General features: G+C 39.1%; 1 protein-coding gene and 1 pseudogene across 1 annotated transcript; both read right to left on the reverse strand.

Moving 5' to 3' along the window:
- Positions 1-2,125: 2,125 nt before the first annotated feature.
- LOC118843751 lies at positions 2,126-2,595 on the reverse strand (annotated as a pseudogene).
- A 978-nt stretch (positions 2,596-3,573) lies between these two features.
- Positions 3,574-3,954, reverse strand: LOC118844974 (profilin-1-like). The gene has a single exon (XM_036752992.1). It carries the CDS (start codon positions 3,952-3,954, stop codon positions 3,574-3,576), a length of 381 nt encoding a protein of 126 aa, XP_036608887.1.
- Positions 3,955-22,802: the final 18,848 nt, after the last annotated feature.

Consider the following 22,802-nt stretch of genomic DNA (forward strand, 5'->3'; position numbering starts at 1 on the left):
CCACTTATTTTCCAGGTCAGTTGTTTTAGTTTATATTTTCTTTTATTTTTTTTATTTAAAAATTTTGTCCTAATACTTTTTGCTGTCTCATGGAGTCATGATTTCTAATTGGTTTATTCTAGTTTTAATTGAGTCTACAAGGTAAAGTTTATCATTTCCCCTTCTAAATTATTCTCTTCCTAATTCTTTCTTCTAAAGCTTTTATTTCATTTTTTATCTTTGTGCTTTACTTTCATCCTTATGGTATATCCTTTCTTTTCCTTTGAGTCTCTGCTTGCAGTTGTTATGTAGTTACTTTCTCCTTCTAAAGTGGGTTTTTTGGTGGAGGCTATCTTAATCCACCATAGTTTTTTTATACCGGTTAGTATCTTCTTTGGTTTACTTACCTTCAGCTTTCTTTAGAGCTTTGCGCCAGAGCCAGGTATCATCCCTTGCTACACTTTTGGGTAAAGTAGTCCACTCTGCTTGGGTTTTCCCTGAGTCTCCTAGGTGGTTGTGCTGACCTCCACCTCTGAAGATTAGTACCCCTGGATTTTTCCGTCCCTCTATGGCATTCAAAATGGAGTGTTTTTCTCCTTGATAAAGGTAGAAGAGAACAGGTAGGCTTTCAAAAATGATATTCTTTCCACAGAGGACAAAATCCTTATGGTCATGTAAACTGAATAAAGAATATAAGTTCCTCGGGCAGCTAGGTGGCACAGTGAGTAAGCACTGGTCCTGGAGTCAGGAGGACCTGAGTTCAAATCGGACCTCAGACACTTGACACTTATTAGCTGTGTGACCTTGGGCAAGTCACTTAACCCCAATTGCCCTGCACCCCCCAAAAAGAAAGAATATAAGTTCCCACTCCACTTACTGTTAGTTGATTATTTAAAAAAATACAATTCAATAAGCAAATACTGTTTTAAGGGCTCCCCTTAATCAAAGTGCCCTCAGTGTATATGATAAAAATCTTTGAAAGATGCAACCCTAGGGCCTGCTTTTTTTGTTGACCCTTTGATTATATTAATATCTATATCAAAGCATAAAATAGGGAGACAGATGCTCACCAAAAGTGTTTGCCCCTGCCATGAATCGTTTTCCGGTACAGAGGCCATAATGAAGAGGGATTCTGTATAGAAAGCAAGTTTTTCTTATTTGCAGATGATCTTGTGCTAATTTTCTTGAACTCTACCCCATCTCTCTTCAATATGGCCTTCCTTTAAGGAAGTGTTTTATATGATTGCACATGTATAACTGATATCAGATTGCTTACCATCTCAGGGAGGAGGGAGGGGAGGCAGGAAGGGAGGGATAGAATTTGAAATTCAAAACGTAAAAAAACCCAAATGTTAAAATTGTTTTAACATATAATTGGGGGAAAATAAAATATTATTTTTTAAAATCACCAATAAAAACAGTTAAGGAAAATGTTTTTATTAATATCTTTTATTTTGATGCCATCTTCATTTCCAAATATATCTCTCTCCCAGCCCTCCTGAGAGAGCCATCTCTCATAACAAACAATAAAAAATGAAGAGGAGAAAAATCCATCAGCAACACTCAGCATACTGAGTCTGAAAGCATATGCGGTATTCATACCCATCATGCCTCTACAGAGAAGGAAAGGAGGTACATTTTCTCATCTTATATACACAGCGTCAGTGGGAAGTCAGCATATACATAATGTACGTGGCTAGTGAGGCACACATACTGGGAATACGTGTGACCAAGGCGACTCAAGCTTCTTGCACTGCAGAGCTCCGATGTTCTTTTCATGGTTTCCTCATGCTGCTCCTGCCTAAGCATAGCATCTCTTCTAAGCAGGTCCCTCACTGGGGCTGCTTATCACCACAGCTCAAATCCTGATGGCTAGTACTAATTCTGTCTTGCATCCAGAGCTGGTTCTCTTTGCTTCCAGAATCACTTCCACAAGGCTCTCTGCTTCCATTGATTATACTTTGATTCCCTGGGCTGGCTCTTTGCTAGGTGCACTGTCTCCTACTGAGCAAATAGTTCTGTTGTAAGATTATAGATGGGAAGGTAGGAGAGAAACCCCTCCCCCAACTACTCTCTTATAGAGGCGGATTGCGTGAAAGGCAAACAGCATGAATTCTTTTTTTTTTTTAATAGTTGACTTTTTTTTTATTAACACATATACATTTACTTGTCTTCTGGCTTGTTGAAGCAGTAGGTTAGACAGCACTTGCCACAATAATGTCTGTCAAAATGGCTAGCCATAAAGACTCCAGCACCACACTCATCAGAAGGGCACTCTCGTCCAAGACGGCTAATCTTGCCATTCTCATCAACCTTATAGTACTTCAGAACAGCAAGCTTAACCTTCTTTCTCTTTTGCTTGTTCTTTTTGGGAGTGGTGTAAGACTTCTTCTTTCTTTTCTTGGCACCACCACGAAGTCTGGGAACAAGATGAAGGGTAGACCCCTTCTGAATGTTGTAGTCTTCCAGTTGCTTGCCCGCAAAAATCAATCTTTGTTGATCAGGGGCAATACCTTCCTTATCTTGTATCTTCGTCTTGACATTTTCAACAGTATCGGACGGCTCGACCTCAAGGGTGATGGTCTTCCCTGTCAAAGTCTTCATGAAAATCTACATCGTGGCACTGGGTCCACCCGCTGATGGCGGACCGAAAGAGAGCAGCATGAATTCTTAAAGGTATTCTCTTGACAAATTCCTAAGTGCTAATATTCATTGGATGCAACATCTATACCTCTCCTATCAGTTTCCATACTTTTAGTACACATAGTAATGTCGCTGATATCAATATTTAAGTATTCAGCCACGCAAAAGTTATTGCGATGGAATTTGGTCAACAAAGACAAAAATGAAACAGAGAAAAAATGATAGAAAGACAAAGGTTAAACAGTCCCTACCTCAATGAGCTTACATTCCCATTGAGGGAAGTCAACACATACACAGGTAAATAATTGCAAAATATATACAAAACATTTTAGGGTTAGGAGCTTGGCCCTAAGAACTGGAGGCATCAGGAAAAAAAACAAACAAGCTTGTATTGGAGATACACCTTTAATTTTTTTAATGTTATTTTATTTTCAATTCAAAATTCTTTCTCTTCTCCTTCCTTTCCCCTCCTCCACCCATTGAGAAGGCGAGAAAAACAAAGCCAATCGCAAATATGTATAGTCATGCAAAACAAATTACCACATTAGCCATATCTGAAAAAGGGAGGGGGGAAAGAAAAGAACATATTCTTTTAAAATTTATTTATTTGTTTATTTTTATTTTTCAACATTCACTTTTTTTATTAGTAAAATCTTTTATTCATATTCCAATATAAGTTTCCAGAAAAAAAAAACCAACAAAAATTTTTTTCAAAAAAAAAAATCTTCCCAACTACACACAGGAAGGAGGTTCAAAAGGAAAGGGGTGGGGTGCCCGTCCATCCTACCTGCCCCCCCCATGTAGTTTTGGCAGCAACAAGTGGGAGGAGGAATGGCCCCCCCCCAAAAAAAAAACAGTGGTGAGGGAAATGGTGCAGAAGCCTTGGGGAAGAAGAGGGGACAGGGAGGGTCAGTATTGAGAGCGTCGAAGGTGGGAAGCCATTTCATAATACTACTTGTTGATCATTCCCCCGTGGATACCTTCCTTTCCCATTAGCAGGACTAGCGTCTTGGTAGTCATGGTAACAGTGACGTTGAAGGTGGGAACACCCCCAGTGCTCTTCGTAGGAAGGTCGATGGTGTACTCTCCATCTAGCAGCAGCGAATTCCTGATCACTGAACATTTCTGGCCCCCAAGTGTCAGCCCATTTACGAAGAAAGTCGAACGATCTTTGCCAACCAATACAGCTACTTTAGCTGGCGTGATATTGGCGAAGGTTTTCCCGGGTACGGCGGCCCAGACCGAGGGCGAGGCCTTATAGCCCACTACAGCCGCGTCCTGACAGGTCCCGTCCGCCATGAGGTTGTCGATGTAGGCGTTCCAACCGGCCATAGTGCAGGCGGTCTGGCTCTGCTGCTACTGCGGGCAGGGGGTGGCGGAGAGCTCAGAGCACGCGCTGCTCTTCGGCCTCGCAGCTCCGTTCTCTCTCCAACATTCACTTTTATAAGATTTTGAGTTCTAAATTTTCCCTCTCCCTTTCATCCCCACTCCCCAAGACAGCCTGCAATCTGATATAGGCTATGCACATATATAATTATATTACACGTATTTTCACATTAGTCATGTTATGAAAGAAGAATCAAAAAACAAAAGGGAAAAACCATGAGAAAGAAAAAACAAAAAAAAAACCCCAACAACAAAAAAGAGAAAATAGTATGCTTCGATCTGCATTCACACCCCATAGTTCTTTCTCTGGACGTGGATAGCATTTTCCATCATGAGTCTTTTGGAATTATCTTAGATCATTGCATTGCTGAGAAGAAGTAAGTCTATCAAAGTTGGTCATTGCACCATGTTGATGTTACTGTGTACAGTGTTCTGGTTCTGCTCACTTTACTCATCATCAATTCATGTAAGTCTTTCCAGGTTTTTCTGAAATTCACCTGCTCACCATTTCTTATGGAACAATAGTATTCCTTTACATTCATATAGCACAACTTGTTCAGCTATCCCATGTTGGGCATCCTCTCCATTTCCAATTCTTTGGCCCACCACAAAAAGAGCTGCTATAAATATTTTTGTATATATAGGTCCTTTTGACTTTTTTATGATCTCTTTGGAATATAGACTTAGTAATGGCATTACTAGATCAAAGGGTATGCAGTTTTATAGCTCTTTGGGCATAGTTCCAAATTGCTCTGCAGAATGGTTGGATCAGTTTACAACTCTACCAACAATGCATCAGTAAAACATATTATTTTATTTTCACTCTGAATCCATCACTTAGCATGTTTCATCATGAGTCCTCTGAAATTGTGGTTGTATTGATTAGAGTTCCTAAGTCTTTCAGAGTTAATTGTTGTTGTATAAATTATCCTCCTGGTTCTGCTCATTTCACTCTGCGTAAGTTCATACAAGTCTTTTCAGGGTTTTCTGAAGCCATCCCCTTCATTATTTCTTATCACACAATAGTATTCCATCACATCCGTATAATGAGTTGACCCTTTGGCTCTGGGCCTTTAAGCATGTTCGAGATTCTAAGAGATAGCGTTGAGGACACAGAGACTTTCCAGGCACAAGAGACAGTCTATGCCAAAGTACAGCAACAGGAGATAAAATGTTGTTAGGATAGGCCAAATGCTTGGAAGATTGAGTTATGTGAAGGGCAGTAATATGAAGTAAGTCTGGAAAAGTAAGCTGAGGTCAGACTGAAGGGCAGTGAATAGAAAACAAAGAAGTCAGCATTTTAACTAAGAGGCAATAAGTAGCTACTGGAATTTCTTGACTGGGTAGAGTGATATCAGATTTACTTTAAGAGTATCAATATAGCAGCTATGAGGAAGACAGATTGGACAAGAAAAAGACAGGAATCAGAGAGACCAGTTAGGAGGCTATTGTAATGATCTAGGTAAGTGATGCAAACGATATGGAGTTAGAAACAATAATACCTGGCAATGGATTGATTGTGGTGGTGGAGGGAGAGGGAAGATAGGAGGTTGAAAAACTGGATGACCCTGGTGACTGTGGTGGTGTTGTCAATAGAAACAGGAAAGTTGTTCAAAAGGGAATGTGTTTCAGGGAAAGATAGCAACTTGTTTTGAACATGTTGAGTTTCAGATGCATATGGGACATCCAGTTGGCAATGTCCAATAGACCTTTGAAGATAAGGGAACATGTTGCTTAAAGACTGGAAAACAAGTTGGACTAGATAAGACTTCTAAGATCATTTCCAACTTTGACATTCTGTAACTTCCAATCTGAGAATGTTGAGAAATGTGATCCATTAGACCAAAACTTCTTTATTTATAGGCATATGATAAAAAACTCAGCTTTTTTTCCCTGCTGCTTATATTTCCTTGCACTTGAATATACACATATGTTTCATAATTTTTGCTTTCTGCATTTACTTTTACTTTGTGAATATCTTAGGGAATGAATCAGGATAAATCCTAGGAGATAATCTTAAAGAGTATCACATTTGTTCTGCAGTAAAAACAAACAAACCAAAAAATGGTATCTGAGGTCAATTAGAGGTGAATTAAATCTTTCACTCTTAACGACTGTTAGATCAGTTCCTTCCTGCTTGCCATTCACCAATCATTAATGGATCTGGGGTTTTTCTTTTAAGCTTTTGCCTGGAGCTTTGGAAATATGAATATGTAACTTAATGATTATAGGAGATAGGAAAAAGAATACAACATAACCCATCGGCTGCCAGTCTGAAAAGCTGGTTCTGTTTAGGAGTTATAGGTCAAATTTTCCAAATAGAGAGTAAAATCCAATTACAACCCCACTGCTTACAAAGGTTCCTGTCTAACATTCACATCTAAGAACGAGTTGGTTTACTCACATCATCTTTACCAAGAACATAATCTCATTTACAGTTTTTCTTAGCGCTTTTAAAGGGTGCAAGACAAACCACAACTCCCAAGTTTTCAAACTTATCCTTGCATTCAAAGAATTCACAAGTGTATCACCCCATTTTGTACATTAGGAAACTGAGGGTCAGAGAAGCTAGATAATTGGTTCAAAGTTGTTCACCTAGAACAGCTCACCGAAGGGAGTAGGAATTAAGGTCTTTTGACTAGCCCTAGTGCTGGTAATCCCCAAGTTGGGGGTAAGGTACCTTTCGACTGTTTGTTTGCTAAGCCCATCTGGCTTATTTTCCTGTATTAATAGTTTTCAGAATAGTGGCTATTTGATAAAAACATGATACAGCTGAACTAGGTCTGCCTTATTTCCCAGTTTTACATCCCCATCCCCCTTCCTTGTTCTTAACATCCTCCATGCTTCAAAACTCTCTTTTTTCTCAATAGCTGCCACCTTCCTCAAACTCCATTCTATCCCTGGAAATTATCTAGGTTTTATAGAAAAGGTCAGTGATGAATAACTGATAGCTTTCAATCCTCTCAGAGGATTTTGGTTTCTTTCCTTTTTTTTTTTTTAAAGAGATCACCAGTTAATCCAAATGGATCGTAAAGGTACAGAGGCAAAAGTGAAAGTTTCTACTCTTGGGGAGCTTAAAAGCTAGTTAGGGAGACAATATATACATATAGAAATATATATATATATATAATAGAGATACAAGGTAATTTGGAAGGAGGGCACTAGCAGCTGAGGGATCAGGAAAAGCTTTGTGTAGAAGACAGTGCTTACGCTGAGGCTTTAAGGAAAATGGACTTCCAAGGGGTGAAGATGAGGACATTCTAGACAGGGGGATAATCCAGTACAAAGACCTGGAGACAGGAGATGGAGTTCATGTATAACAGCAGGAGTCATTGCATGGCACAGTTTAGGAGGTCATGGTGAAAAGGGAAACTGAAAATCAAAACCAGTGTTATTCTTCTGGCTCTTCCTTCCCAAGGTCACCAGTGACTCAACGATGAAACAACGATGAAACTTACGCTCTTTAGTTTTAGGAACTAACTTCTCTTTGAATGTTCTCTATTGGGGAATTTATAAGGTAGTAACAACATATCAGATAAATGTCTAGTAAAATATGCCAGTTAGAGGTTCCCTAACAACATGCCTGGGCTAGGAAGAAAACATCCTAGTCAGTTTCCTTCAGTATGACTACAGCTATCAGAACTGTCCCACCGCACACACATACCGTTTACAAATCGACACAAGGAAATAAATACATGTGTCTACACTGACCACAGATGTTTAGGAGAAATAAAACTAGGTCAGTAGAAATACCAAATTATGGTTGACTAAAGAAACAAATTCAGAAACAGGCGCCAGTCAGTCAAGCCAAAGAGGAGGAACATAAAGACAGTTGAGTCTTTTTACACTGTCTGCACCACATCTGCTTTTGCTAGAGATCCAACCACATAAGCCAGCTGCAATGATAAAGAGATGTAATGATACTTCTCTAGTCACCCCCATTGTTTTCACTTCTTATCCCTGTGGGCCTGGGAGGGGAAGCCTTGTCTCATCTGCTGCTCTTGGCACCACTGCTATTAAAATGGTCCCTGTTAGGTTTTTGTCCTGGGCTGCTGTTGCTGTCACCACTGTTGAGCAAGGAAAAGCAAACTGTCTCCCTCTCTTCTCTCTTGTTCCAAACTTTTTTTCAGTAAGCCTTTCCAAGTCTCACTCCTGTCCCCAAACCATGAGATTTTTCTTCGGTCAGAGACATGAGCAAAAACTCAAAATTATGAGGTTCCTGGCTACTCCTCTAACCTGTAAAGGAAGGAGAATCTGTTCCCACTTTTCAGAATCTATTACATTTGTATAAGGAATGGTGAGAAAAGCAGTTTGATTGGACTGTATGTAGTGTGCTTGAAAAGTAGGCTGGGGCCAGATTGGAAGGGCAAAGGTCACTCTTTACAAGTATGGGTCTTTTGTAAGTCATAGGATGTTAAATCTAGAGTTGGTTAAATGTAAGAGACTAAGTAGTCCAGTCTTCTCATTGTATAGATGAGGAAACTGGGGCCCAGAAATTAGTCATACTGGTAATAATCAACAAGCATTTATTAGGCACCTGCTATGTGCCTAGCATTGTACCTAGCACTAGGGATACTACAAAAAAATAAAAAATTAAAAAAATTATAGTCACTTCTCTCAAGGAGGACATAGTCAAGTGTGGGAGGTATGGAAGAGGTGGATAAATCTGACTATTATGAATTTTGGAGAAACATGCTCCCCCCAAATAAGATAACCCCTGACTAAGGAAGCAAAACTATGGGGTTTGCTCTTTACTCTCCTTTTTGGTGACGAGATGAACAAGAACAATTCTATTTTAAAAGGAATCTCTATTATCTTAGAGATTGCTTGCCAATACAGAGAAGTCTGCTAAAACCAACAACTGAGAAATACATTTTCCCACATGAATAAACCTGACCATTATCAACTTCTGCATCCCCAAGGCTTACAAACTTCACATTATTTGCAAAAGTGATAGTTCTGTTTCTTCTTTTTCTGTGTTTAGTCCTTCAATTTCTTTTTCTTGTGATATAACTATACTGGTATTTATAGTACAATGTCGAATAGAAATGGTGATAATGACCATCCTTGCCTCACCCCTGACCTTAATGGAAAGGCTTTTAACTTATCTCCATTATACTTGTTACTTGTAGTAACACTTGCTCTTGTTTTTAGAAAGACATTACTTCTCATTTTAAGGAAGACTTCATTTACCTTCATGCTTTCTAGGGTTTTTAACAGGAGTGGCTGTTATATTTTGTCAAAAGCTTTTTCTGCATCTATTAAATCTATTAAAATAATCATATGATTTTTTTGTTGGTTTTGTTATTTCTATGGTCGACTATATTTAGAATTTTCCTAACATCAAACCAGCCTTGCATTCTTGGCATAAATCCAGCCTGGCCATAGTTATGATCTTTGTAATACATTACTGCAGTCTTCTTGCTAGGATTTTATTTAAAAATTTTGCATCAATATTGTAACAACAATGCTACTTGCCACTACCATGGGTGTGTGAGGCCAATAACACCAGCACACAGGAGGGCTGCTAGCACAGGTTCTTTGATCTGCTTTTCTAAGGAAAGCAACTTAAGGGGTTAACAATCTTACTTCAATTAAACATAAATATATCATTCACTTAGTTCAGAGGGAAGAGCCAGCACCCTGAACTTCAGAGAGAATACAAACAGAAATTATGTAAACAGAGCAAAATAAGCACAAAGCAACAGACAGGCTTCTAAGTGTCTGACCATAGTAATACATACACCAACATCTGGGTTTTCAAAGCCAGGAGCGGGGCAGCCTCCTTAACAGCTACCCAGAGTTTCATCTGGCCAAATCAAATGAACTCTCTTCCAATGAATGATCCCCCAAAGCAAAACCTGACCTCTCGCAGTTCTGAGAGTTCTCAATTCTTGATTCTCAATTCTCGATCCCAAGTTCAATGGCTATCCTCTGGGTATATATACCCAGGTTTCACACCTCTAGAGGGTTTCACACCTCTCATGTGCTTCACACTTCTTGTGACCTAATTAGCAAAAGGGTATGGGCCTTCCTACAAACAAAGGCAAGACTCAACCAAAGGTACTTGATTGCCTTAGTGCTGAGAAGCACTCCAAAAGAAAAAAAACAGTAAAAAGTCCCACTTTGCTTGCCCTTACAAATATTCATAGGGAAAGTGCCCCATAGTTTACATTCTGTTATACGCTCCTAGATTTAGCTATAAAGACTATGTTTGTGTGATAGAAGGGATTTGGTAGGATCCTTTCATTACCTATTTTTTCGAACAGTTTATGTAGTGTTGGATTTAATTGTTCTTTAAATATTTGGTAGAATTTGCCTGTAAATCCATCTGGCCCTGGAGTTTTTTCTCTGGGAACTTATTTATGACTTATTGAATTTCTTTTTTTTGAGATACAGTTATTTAAGTATTCTTTTTTGAGATTGACATTTGTTAGTCTTGGAAATTTATGTTTTTTGTAAATATTCACCTATTTAACTTAGACTGTTAGTTTTATTGGCATATTGTTAGGTAAAATGGGCATCTAGGTGGCACAGTGGGGCCTGGAGTCAGGAAGACCTGAGTTCAAATCTGACCTCAGACACTTATTAGCTGTGGGACCCTGAGCAAGTCACTAGCCTTAGTTTCCTCATCTGTAAAATGAGCTGGAGAAGAAAATGGCAAGCCACTCCTATATCTTTGCTAAGAAAACCCCAAATGGGGTCATAAAGAGTCAGACATGACTCAAAACAACTCAACAACAACAGTTAGGTGACATAGCCCCTAATGATTGCTTTTATTTCTTGGTTATTGGTTGAGAATTAATCTTTTTCACCTTTTGATGCTGGTAATTTGCTTTTATTCTTTCTTTTTAAAAATAAAATTAGCTAGTGGCTTATCTATCTTTTAAAAACAGATCCTTGTTTTATTTATTAATTCAATGTTGTTTCTGTTGTTTTTTACTTTCAGTTTTATTAATCCCTCTTTTGACTTTCAAGATTTCTATTTTGTTGTTTAATTGGGGGTTTTACATTTGGTTTTCTAGATTTTTTTAAGTTGCTTGCCCAATTCATTGATTTACTCTTTGTCTCTTTTATTGATGAAAGAGTTTAGAGAAATGAATTTTCCCCAAGTACTGCTGTGGTTGCATCCTACAAATTTTGGTATGCTGTCTCATAGTTGTCATTGTCTAATGAAATTATTGATTGTTTCTATGATTTGTTCTTTAGCTCATTCATTCTTTAGTAAGAAGTTATTTATTCATGCTTCAAAGACCCTTTGTAGTTAGAAAAGATGCATATAACTGCTTTTCTGGTTTGTTTATGAGGTTTTTATGCCTTAATATGTGGTCAATTTCTGTGAAGGTGCCATGCACAGCTGAGAAAAAGGCATATACTCTTCTATTTCCATTCAATATTCTCCAAAACTCTTCAAAATTCTATTCATCTGTTTAATTTCTTTATTGCTTATTTCATAGTTGGATTTGGCTAGGTCTGAGAGGGATAAATTGAAGTCCCCTACTATTGTAGTTTCAACTGTTCATTTCTTCCTATAACTCATTTAGATTTTCCTTTAAGTATTTAGATACTATATTATTTGGTTCATATATATTTAGTATAGATATTGATTCATTAGCTTTTAGCAAAATGTCATTTCTCGTTTATCTCTTTTAATTAGGTCTATTTTTACTTTTGCTTTGTCTGAGAACTTGGTTGCTCTTGCCTTTTTTTTTTTACTTTAGTGGAAACAACAGATTTTGCTCCAGTCCCTTATTTTAATTCTGTGTATATCTTTCTCTTTCAAGTGTGTTTCTTGTAAATAGCATATTTTTAGATTCTATTTTCTAATTCATTCTGCTATCGTCTTCCATTTTAAAGGTGAATTAATACCATTTGCACTCACAGTTATGATTGTTAAATGTATATTGCTCTCCATCCTATTCTCTTAGATCTTTCCTTCTCTTTTTTCCCTTGTCTCCTCTTTAAAAGTCTGCTTTGTTCTGACTACAGCCTTATTTAATTTACCTTCTCTTATTCTTCCCCTCTTTTCCCTTAATCCCCTTCCCTCCTACTTCTTTACTGGATAAGATAAATTTCTGTACCTAAGTATGTGTGTATATGTGTATTTTTTCCTCCTTGAATCAATTCAGATGAGGTTCAAGTATTGCCCACTCCCCTCCTCCATTGTAAATTCTTTCTTGTGCATTTCATTCATGTGAGATAATTTTCTTTATCCTTCCTCTCCCTTTCCCCTTTCCCAGTGCATTTCTCTTCTCTACCTTTCCATTCTTCTTTTCGGATCATACAAATATAATAGAATTGCACTAAGGCTTTCTGTCTAATTAGGTTTCCTCTATGACTACTGGTGATAATAAAGTTCTTAGGAGTCAGTTACATGTATCATATCCTCAAGTAAGAATAAACATAGGGTACTTTGTTTAGTCCCTTATGATTTCTCACTCATGTTTCTGTGCTTTTCTTGAGTCCTGTGTTTGTATGCCGTATTTTCTACTCAGCTCTGATCTTTTCATCAGAAATGCTTAAAAGTCTTCTATTTCATTAAAGATACATTCCCTGCCCCGCCCCCCCTGCCCTTTAGGATTATACAGTAGGAACCTTGGTTTACGAGTAATCTGGTTTACATATGCTTGGCTGTATGAGGAAAAAATTTTTGCAAAATTTGTCTTGCAGGATGAACAAAAATTCACAGTACGAATATCATGTTTGGACTTGAGTGACTCAACTAGGGCAACGTTTTTGTTTTTTTTGCTTTCACATGTCAAACAAAGGAACCTCAGGAGCTGACTATGGACAAACTGATGGATCTTCATGAGGAGCAACAGCGAGAGGTTGTGGAGGATATCTCATCTGAGAAGGAGGTTAAGAGGTTGGAGGAATCCCTCACATCAGGTGAGATTAGAGAGGTTTATCAGATGTGGGAAAAAGTGCAAAATTTTGTTGAAAAACATCACCCAAATAAGGCTGTAGCAATGAGAGCCACAACTATATTTAACGATAATGCAATGTCACATTTCTGTGACATTCTAAAAAAAGTCAGAAATAAGTGGCATTAGATAGATTCCTAGTCAGAAGTGAATGTAAAGAAAAAAAAATCAGTGGGTCAAAACATGAAAGTGATTCTAAAAAACAAAAAAATAAGTGAAGGCAGTAGTGTTAGTCTTACTTTTAGTGAAAGTAGCATAAGAGGGAACACTCCTGACATTGAAATCCGCTGTGTTCTCATGGAAGGAGATTCTCCTTCCAAGCAGTAACACTTCCTCCTCCTCCTCCCTCTCGTCTCCCTCACACCAGCCACAACTCTTCTCAAAGGTAAAGTGCAGGTTAATTTGTTTTATTTTCAGTTTATGCTGTGTACTAATCATTGCTATTGTATTTCAGGTGCATTAGGGACAAAAAAACTTACTTAAAATTATAAATAATTATTTTTATACGAATATTTTTGGGGATGTGGTACCAATCATTTGACTTTGCATTATTTCCTATGGGAAAATTTGCTTTGCAATATGAACAAATTGCATGATGAACAGAATCTCAGAACGAATTAAATTCATAAACTGAGGTTCTACTGTACTCAGTTTTGCTAGGTAGGTTATTCTTGTTTATAAGCCTAGATCCTTTGACTTCTGGAATATCATGTTCTAGGTTCTCCCTTTCTTTAAGGTAGTGGCTTCTAAACCTTGTGTTATCTTGACCATGTATCAGGAGTATTCGAATTATTTCCTTCTGAATGATTGCAGTGTTTTTTCCTTCGCCTGGGAGCTTTGAATTTTGGATATAATATTCTTGGGAATTTTCATTTTGGAGTATTTTTCAGTGGATAACTGATGGAATCTTTTCATTTCTACTTTCCCCTCTAGTTCTAAGAAAGATGATGTCTAGGCTTTTTGTTTCCCCCATGGTTTCAGGTAGTCCAATTATTCTTAAATAATCTCTCCTTGATCTGTTTTCTAGGTCAGTTGTTTTTCCTATACTATATTTCATATTTCCTTTTTCTTTTTTCTTTTAGTCTTTTGACTTTGTTTTATTAGTTTTTGATGTCTCATGGAGGCATTAGTTTTAGTTTATTCTACTCTAATTTTCAATGAGTTATTTACTTCAGTAAGGTTTGTACCTCTTTTACCAGATGTTAATTCTCTTTTCATAGATGTTTATTCTCTTTTCAAATTTTCAAAGATGCTAATTCTCTTTTCATATCTTTCTTCCATAGCTCTCATTTGTTTTTTTAAAATGATTTTTAGCTCATTCTTAACTTTTCTAAGAAATCTTACTGGGCTTGTGTCCAACCTGCATCTTTCTTTGTGACTTTGCTTATAGAGATTTTCAAGTCATTCTCTTCATCTGTGTTTGTATCTTGAGATTTCTTATTACCATGTAGATCTTTATAGTCAGGTTAGTTTGTTTGTTTTTAATTTACTCGTTCTTCTAGTCTTCTAATTGATTTTGGCCTTTATTTTAATGGTGGACTCTGCTCCCTTCTGGTGAGGGATGTTTGGGCCTTAGTTTCTATCATAATCCTGCTGCTGCTTTCACAGCTCATTCTGAGGGACTGCAAGTTTTCAGTGCTCCCAAAGTGGTGTGATCTAGGGAGAGATCTGTTCACTAGCTTCCTGATCTGAACTCTGTAAGTTCCTAATGCAAGTTTGGGTTTATTGGCTTGTGTGTGGTTGAGAGTTTCTATAGCCTGCTCTGGACTTAGTCATGGTTAGCTTGGTGGGAGGCTTGAAGCAGCTGAACTGCTGGCTCTTTTTTGGTCTGGGAATCCTGCCCTGGTTATTCCACAGCAGGCTTCTATACTGGGCAAGAGGCTAGAACTGAGAACCTGCTGCTCTGATCCTGGGATCAGAGCCACACAGTTGCATTTCTGGAACTTGCTGCTTATTCAGCAAACAGCGAAGGAGGGTTCACATTCTTTCAGGACCATTCTTCTTTATTCTTGATCCGTGACCTGGCTCACTGGGCAATGAACTACAGAGCTGCCACTTGGCCCCTATTCCTGCACCCAACTCTAGCTCAGGAGTCCCCAGGGATCTCCTTCTGCCTCAGTGATTCCTTCTCTGCTCTTTTTATTTCCTTGGCGGCTGGAACTAACTGAGGCTGAGCTAACTGAAGGTCCTCCATGTCTATAAACCTCTCTGTCTCCTTAAACTTCTCTGGGCTGGAAAAATTACTCACTGTGACTTTGTCTTGGTTTTCCTTTGTACTTGAAGGTCCTTCTGATTGCATGCCAACTTGCTTCTGAATTGAATTGTTAAGTTTAACCACTATGTGTCTTAGAGTTTGCATCCTCGGGTTTTGATTTTTTTTTGGAGATGATCTATTAATTCTTTCCATTTGTATTTCATTATTTTCATTCAAAAACAGGCAGTTGTCTTCCATTATTTATTCTTACATTACAGCGTTAAGGCTTTTTGGCCTGTTGTGTTCTTTTAGGAGACCTATGATTCTTAGGTTATCCCTATGTAACCTTTGAGATCAATGTTTTGCTTGCATGGTAAGCGAATGTTATTGTTTTAATGTTATTGGGTTGTTTTTTTTGCTTCTCTTCTTCCAGATTACTCTTCACTTCGCAATTTCCATTCCCAGTCTGTTGTTCTCTCTTTTGTTCCTTTGGTAAGACTTGCTATCACAGATTCCAGTTTTTCTATTATGCTTATTGTTTTTGCTGTGCAGGCCATAAATCCTACTCTGATAATTCTCATTTCTTTTTTGAACTACTCAGGAACAATGTATTGCAGTTCCATGTTCTCCTCAAATTCCACAGAGTCTTCTGTCTCAGTAAGTGTTGGATTGTTTTCCTTTGTTTTGCAGTATTTATTCATACATGCCTGAACTCATTATTAGATATACTGGCCATATTTTTCTGCTGTTAATAATTCCCCTGTTGATTTAACTGCTTATGTTCAAGGTCTTTGAGTTTTCTTCTTCGTGAGATAGGTAATTCCAGTCTTTTTTTCCTTTCATTTCCCCCTGTTACTCATTTTCTGATTCTGACTTGCTCAGGTGTTTTCCTTAGGGGCCTGAATTTCAAAGCATCTTAGTCTCCTCCCATGCAGGGCAATTCTCATACCAGGGACTCTTGGGTGGAAAAGACTGTCCCCAGCTGGTACTGAGTACTTTCCCTCAGGCTTAGTGGAGTGCTGCGCAACCCCTCACCCCCCAACGCGCACAATGAGCCCGGTCCCAGCGTCCTGTCCTGTTCCTTCTGTCCTTCGGTTTAAAGAATTGCCACGCGGGTGCTACAGGGTTGGTTTTTGTAGTTTGGGAGGAGGAGGAGGGGGTGGGATGTGGTGTTGAGCTCTATTTCCAGCCCAGTCACGCGTTCTGCCCCTTTCCCTCTGTTCCTGGCTCTATTGCAGAGATCTTCTGCAGCACAGAAGGCTGCCCACCTCAGAGCTGCCTTGGTGGTCCCAGTGACCTTCCACAGACTGGAGCACTGCACAGGTATGCTGGCTAGCTCTCCCGGCCTGGATTGCCATGGTCCTGAAAAGAGGGCAGAGAGAGAGATACCAGGTTGTGGGCTTGGGTTTTGTTCTGAGTCCATGTGGGTCAGCTAGTGCAGGCTTGCTACTGTGCCAGGTTTGGAGGAGGGGTGCTAAGTGAGCTCAGTGGAGAGTCAGTTCATGAGAATTTTTTTTGGTTTGGTTTGATTTTTCTTTTTTGGATTCTAGTTGTCCTGAATCACGGACATAGCTGAAGTTTCTTTACCTTTGGTGCATAATTTGTTTGGTTTTTGTTGTTGAGTTGTTTTCAGTCATGTCCGACTCTTCGTGACCCCATTGGGAATTTTTTTTGGAAAAGACACTGGCAGGGTTTGCCATTTCCTTCTCCAGCTCATTTTATAGATGAGGAAACTGAGGCAAATAGGGTTAAGAGACTTGCCCAGGGTCACATAGCCAAGTATCCGAGTAGAGGTTTGAAAGGTCAGGAGGAACAGGGAAAATGTCTAATTCTATATCTTATCACTTGACCCAAGAGTTGTCCCCTTTGCAGCCTTAAAAATTATTGAGGACCCCCCCCATTTTTATGGGTTATACCTCTTGATATTTACTGTATTAGATATTGAAACATGTTAGTCTTATTATGAAAATAGGGTTGATCCCACAGACCCCTTGAAAGGATCTTAAGGATCCCTAGGGTTCCCTTGGGAAAAGTTAGGTGATGCAGTGGATGAATAGAATACCAGGCCTGGAATTAGGAAGACTCATCTTTGTGAGTTCATGTCTGGCCTCAGACTAGCTGTGTGACCCTGGGCAAGTCACTTAACCCTGTTTCCTCAGTTTCTCATCTATAAAATGAGCTGGGGAAGGAAATGGCAAAGCACTCCAGTACCTCTACCAAGACAACCCCAATGGGGTCATGAAGAGCCAGACAAGACTGAAACAACTGAACAATAAACAACAAGGTTCCCCAGACTACACTTTGAGAATCACTGCTTCAGTTATACCTAAAGGTTTCTACTGAACAGGAAACAGCTTCTCACCTATTTGAGTTAGGGAGGATCTCATCAAATCCAATAGGAGAATCATAGACTCTTAGTACCACAAGGGATCTTGCAGAGATAATCTGGTCTTCTGCACTTCATTTTATAAAATGAGGAAGCTAAAGACCTTACAGAAGTGAACTGATCTAGCTGTAGTTATCCCTTAGCTGGCTGTAGTTGTCAGGACTGGAATATAGATCTTGACTCCCCGGCCTAGTCCCGCTAAATTGTGTTCTCTTCCACCAAGAGAGCTCTATTGACTTAAATAAGTAGCCTCCTTCCATACACCTGCTCTGTCATAAGAGCATGCAAGGAGTAGAAAAAGATGGGACGAGCTACTAGCAGAAGGCAGAGTAGAAGGAACAGTAAAGAAGAAATTGAAAAGATGTTATGGAGGAGGGAGGGAAGTGAGTATAGTACTGGGGAGGTGTTAGTTCCCGAATTATTTACAAGAAATATCAGAGTCTTGAACCAGAATTGCCAGCCCTACTGACAATCCATGAGTGTGGGCTTCCTGGAGAAACAACAGTCTTGTTAACTTCCATACCCCAGAAATTGGCAAGGCAAACACCATGTGGAGCTGGGGGGAGGCGGGTGGGCAGGAGACAGAAAAGGAATGCTTTGAAGAAGTACCAGCCTCTTGTATTTCTGGAAAAAAGTGAGCATTTATGTTTGAAATACAAGTATACTGTAAATCCAACATTTTCTCCCATAAACTCAGCAGCAGATCTGTTAATTATGCTTTTTAAGTGATGTTTTTCTCTTGAGGCTCTCTGGGGCTTAATGATTAGTGAGCCAGAGGCTTGGGATGTTACTCCTTAGAATTAAGTTTACAAAAATGAAGAAAATATTAGCAAGTTATGTGACTTTTCAGGAGATGAACCAATAGAACAATGATCAAGTCAGGACCAGACTCCTAGTCCCTGACAACTCAAGGCAGAAACACCATGCTGCCTTTCAGGTCCTGAAATTAAAAACAAAACATAACAAAACCCCTGCTGCTTAAATACTTAAGGATTTTTACAGAATTTATAGTACCCGGTGAGTCAAAATTTTTAATCCTGACTTTCAAGGATAATATTAGACTTCTGACATTCACTGAAAAGGAAAGAAGGAAGGAAGTAGCATTGTTTTGATACTGAGATGATCTCTAAATTCTCTTTAGCCTTTCCCAATCCTCTTTCATCTTAGTGCCATCCCTCTGAGACTACTCCCAATTTATCCTATATAAATCTTATTTATACATAGTTATTTGCATGTTGTCTCCCCCATTAGACTGAACTCCTTGAGAGCTGGGACAGCGTTTTTGCCTTTCTTTGTATCCTCAATGCTTGGCACAGTGCCTGGCACCTAGAAGGTGCTTGGTAAATGCTTGCTGTCCTGGCATCACTTGACTTCTAGCTCTTGGTATCATGATCTTCTGAAAGTATGCTGTCCTACTGCAAGGCACTCTGTGCTATATTTTTGCCCAGGTGGACTCCCTGTGGGTGGATTTATGGAGGACATAGGATCCTCATGGGATGGGTAGGAGTGGAATAGTTGTCATCTTTCTTGTTAGAGGAAGTACCTATCTATGAGATTACAAATCTGTGGCAATGCGGTCCTTAATCTGGCCTTACTTATATATGACAAATCAGGGTTAGAGGTTCATGGAACTGAGGGAAGTTCAAGTTGGCGGGGGGAGGGGCGGGCTCATCAGCATCTTACTCTAACCAATTTGATTCATCTTGATGAGAAAATGGAGCATTTCCTTTAGGTCAGCCACACGAACAAGTTCCCTTTTGCTCTTTCTTGCTATCTTTGGGAAAATGAAACATCAACGTCAAAGCAAGGGTTTGGGGGGATGGAAAGAGAAATCCAGCCTCTGGGGGTGCCAGGGTACAAGTCCTTTCTATTTCCAACTTTAGGAAGTACACAAGGGCTATTACTGACCTATTCAAAAGTATCTTTACAATTATTTGGTTCCCAGGTCAAATTGGCCTTGTTCCTGATTATGAAAGCATGTTGTAGATTGCCACTGAGTGCCTCAAGGCTGCTGGAAGAAATCTGCCGGTCGCAAGAATTCTTTTCTGAAGGCTGTGTCACGTCGCCCAGGGAGCATGTCATGAAATAAATACAAGTCTTGACGTACTTTGGGCTCAGTTTCAGGCCATTAACTAAATGACTCTATTCTTTGGAAGCTGTGCCTAGGATGAAGAGCCACTCTGTTACATAAACATGTTTGTCTGATTTGAAAACATATATTATTGCTTTCTGAATCTTGAAACTTGGGGGGAAAAGACCCCTCACTTAGCATTTGAAGTGAGGGGACTTTCTCCCCTCCTCCAAGTTTCAAAAACATTGTGTACGTTTATTTAGATCCTTCGGCAAATTTGTAAAAACCTCAAGAAACTCAAAACATTACCAAATTTCCCCCTTTCCCAATTAGATTCAATATTACAATTATGTTCCAAAAAGGAGGGCATTGGTGCCAAGTTAGGGCTGCTGAGAAGATAATTATTACCATAGGATTTAGAGCTGGAATTAGGAGATAATGTCAGGAGCTGAGAAAGTTGTCACAGGCTAGTGGTGTCCTGCTGTTACTCAGCTTGGATGTGAAGGAAGTAAAGCACTTAGTGAAAAGAAGAGTTGGGGCAAAGCCAACCATGTCTTTGAAACAAGGGAAGTGGCCTTGCTGGAGCCTTCTATCGACTACTGCTATCCTACCAAATGATGTGGGAAGACTGCCCATTGCGGCTGCTGTAATGCCAGGGTTAATAAGGATTAGGAGAGGTGATAATCCATTTCTTTTTTCTTTTTAGACACAGTTTTCTTAATGGTTTTGTGTGTTTTATTTTATTATGCTTTTTCTACATTCCCTTTCCCCACCATTGACCCTCCATTGTAACAAAGAAAATTAAGGTGTCTGTATGTCTTTGCCAAAACAGACATCTGTAGTCATTTGACCTCCTCATTCAGTATTGGGCATTGTGGTTATTGTAAGTTAAGTGGCCCTTTGGGGTTTTTAGTAACTTTATTAGGGTCATTGTGTGTATTGCTGCCCTGTTTCTGCTTACTTCACTGAGCATCAATTCATACAAGTCTTCCTATGCTTCTCTGAATTCTCCATTTTATTGTGAGGTATATGTGTCTTGTGTAGTTGTTGTTCAGTTAATCAGTTGTGACTGACTCTTCGTCATGCTATTCATGGGATTTTTTTGACAGAGATACTAGAGTGTTTTACCATTTCCTTCTCAGTGGATTAAAGCAAACGGTGGTTAAGTAACTTTCCCAGGGTCCCATAACTAGTAAGTGTCTGAGTCAGATTTCTACTCAGGTCTTCCTGACTCCAGGTCCAGCGCTCTATGTACTGAGCCACCTAGCTGTCCTGTGCCTTCTAGCACAATAATATTTCATTGCAATTCAAAGGTTCTTAACCTGGAGCCTGTGGACTCTTTTAAAACATATTTTAATAACTGTATTTTAGGATAATTGGTTTTCTTTGTAATCCTATCTATTTTATTTTATGCATTTAAAAGCATCATTGTGAGATGGGGTTTATAGGCTTTGCCAGACTAACAAAGGGGTCCATGACCCCAAAAAATATTAAGAACTTCTCTATTAAATTCATATACCCCAAATTGTTCAGGCACCCTCCAATCAATGGACACCCATTTTGTTTTTAGTTTTCTGCTACCACAAAAAGTGTTGCTATCAATATTTTAATACACATGAAATTTTTCTTTATTTTGTCTTTGACTTCTTTGGGATACATACCCAATACCGGGTCAGAAGGTATGAACCTTTCTCTGAAGGTTAATCTTTCTAGTTGAATTGAATGCATTTGGTATTCAGAACAGGAGGAATCAAATTCAGATTATGCAAACCATTTGTAACATAAATTTTGCTTTTCAGGCTTGTTGAAGTGCCCCAACCCTGAGCTATTGGAGCTGCAGACTCGTTTAAAAGGGCTTTGCTGCCCCCATGTTGATAAGGTACACGGTTTGGCTCAAGGTATGATGGGGACCAGTATCTATGGCATGGATCTGGAAAGAAATTCTGAAAGTAAATCAAAACTTACCAAGACTCAGGACCCTACTTCTGAGGGTGTAGAGGAGATTTCTGAGGTTTTAAAATGTTTGTTAATGGAGACACCATATTCCTTGAGGTTTGTACACCAAATGAGAAAATGGGCTTTTCTAAACTCTTTTGGTCACCACTACTTAACAAGCAGGCAGCCAAATGTTGATTCCATTTTTTCTTCTTGGATGGTGATTGCCCAATCCTTCCCAGCCTTCTTCTGTTTCACCTTGCCCACCTATTACCAGTTCTATTTCAGAATAGGTCAAATACTTTATTCATTTCAGTACAAATAACCCTTTATTTTAAAGATTTGGTTTAAACTCTTGGTGGGACTTAACTTCTTTTTGTCCTGAGATTTTAATGGTGTAGAGAGCTTCTAGAGAGAAACTTACTCTATCAAGTAGATTGGCAACTTTTCTACAACAATGGTCTTAGGGACTTTTTTTTTTTTTTTTGCAAAGGGGTAGGCAGGGCAATTGGGGTTAAGTGACTTGCCCAAGGTCACACACCTAGTAAATGTGTCAAGTGTCTAAGGCCGGATTTGAACTCAGGTTCTTCCAACTCCAAGACCAATGCTCTACTCACTTCGCCACCTTGCTACCCCTCTGCCCCTGTCTTAGAGACTTTCGTTAGCGACCTGAAAGGTTAGATGGATCATACAGTCTCTCATTTGGTGGATTCCATAAGCGGGGCTTTCTTTTATTGCAATTGCTAACAACAACAACAATAACCCACCTTTTTAAAGTACCTTTTGCTTTTTTCCTTTCAAAGAAAAATAACTTTATAGCTATGGTCTGCAAGCAGGGATCACCTACTTCAGGACACATATGGTTGAATCTTAAGTAACCAAAACATTTTTCTTTTCTAGAAAATTACTGTTTTTGCCAGCATTTTTCATTCTGTCCTTTCTTATCTAGGAAACTTAGGCCCTTGGGTTAATTGGATAACCACTTAAGTGTGAAGGAACAAGGTTCCACCAAAAGAGTGTCACCATAGTAAGGTACAGTCATCTTCATACAGTACCTGGGGAATAAGATGTGCCAGATGCGGGGCATGCACTCACCCTGCCTGGATGGGAGGAGGATGTCTCTGTCATGCATTTAAATTGCTTTCTTTATTCCAAGAAGGGGTGGGAGACACACAGTGAATTACATTTGCTGGCTTTCTGGTCATGTTCTGAATAGACATTGGTATACCCAGGCACATACACAGAAGTGCGGCTGTCTGAAAATAAGCAGTTAAAGGGCTAGCA

This window comes from Trichosurus vulpecula, chromosome 3 (assembly GCF_011100635.1).
Source record: "Trichosurus vulpecula isolate mTriVul1 chromosome 3, mTriVul1.pri, whole genome shotgun sequence".
Lineage (NCBI taxonomy): Eukaryota > Metazoa > Chordata > Mammalia > Diprotodontia > Phalangeridae > Trichosurus > Trichosurus vulpecula.

What these genes read in the sequence shown, in the direction of transcription:
- LOC118844974 (XM_036752992.1), bottom strand. Translation starts at nt 3,954, where the DNA reads ATGGCCGGTTGGAACGCCTACATCGACAACCTCATGGCGGACGGGACC.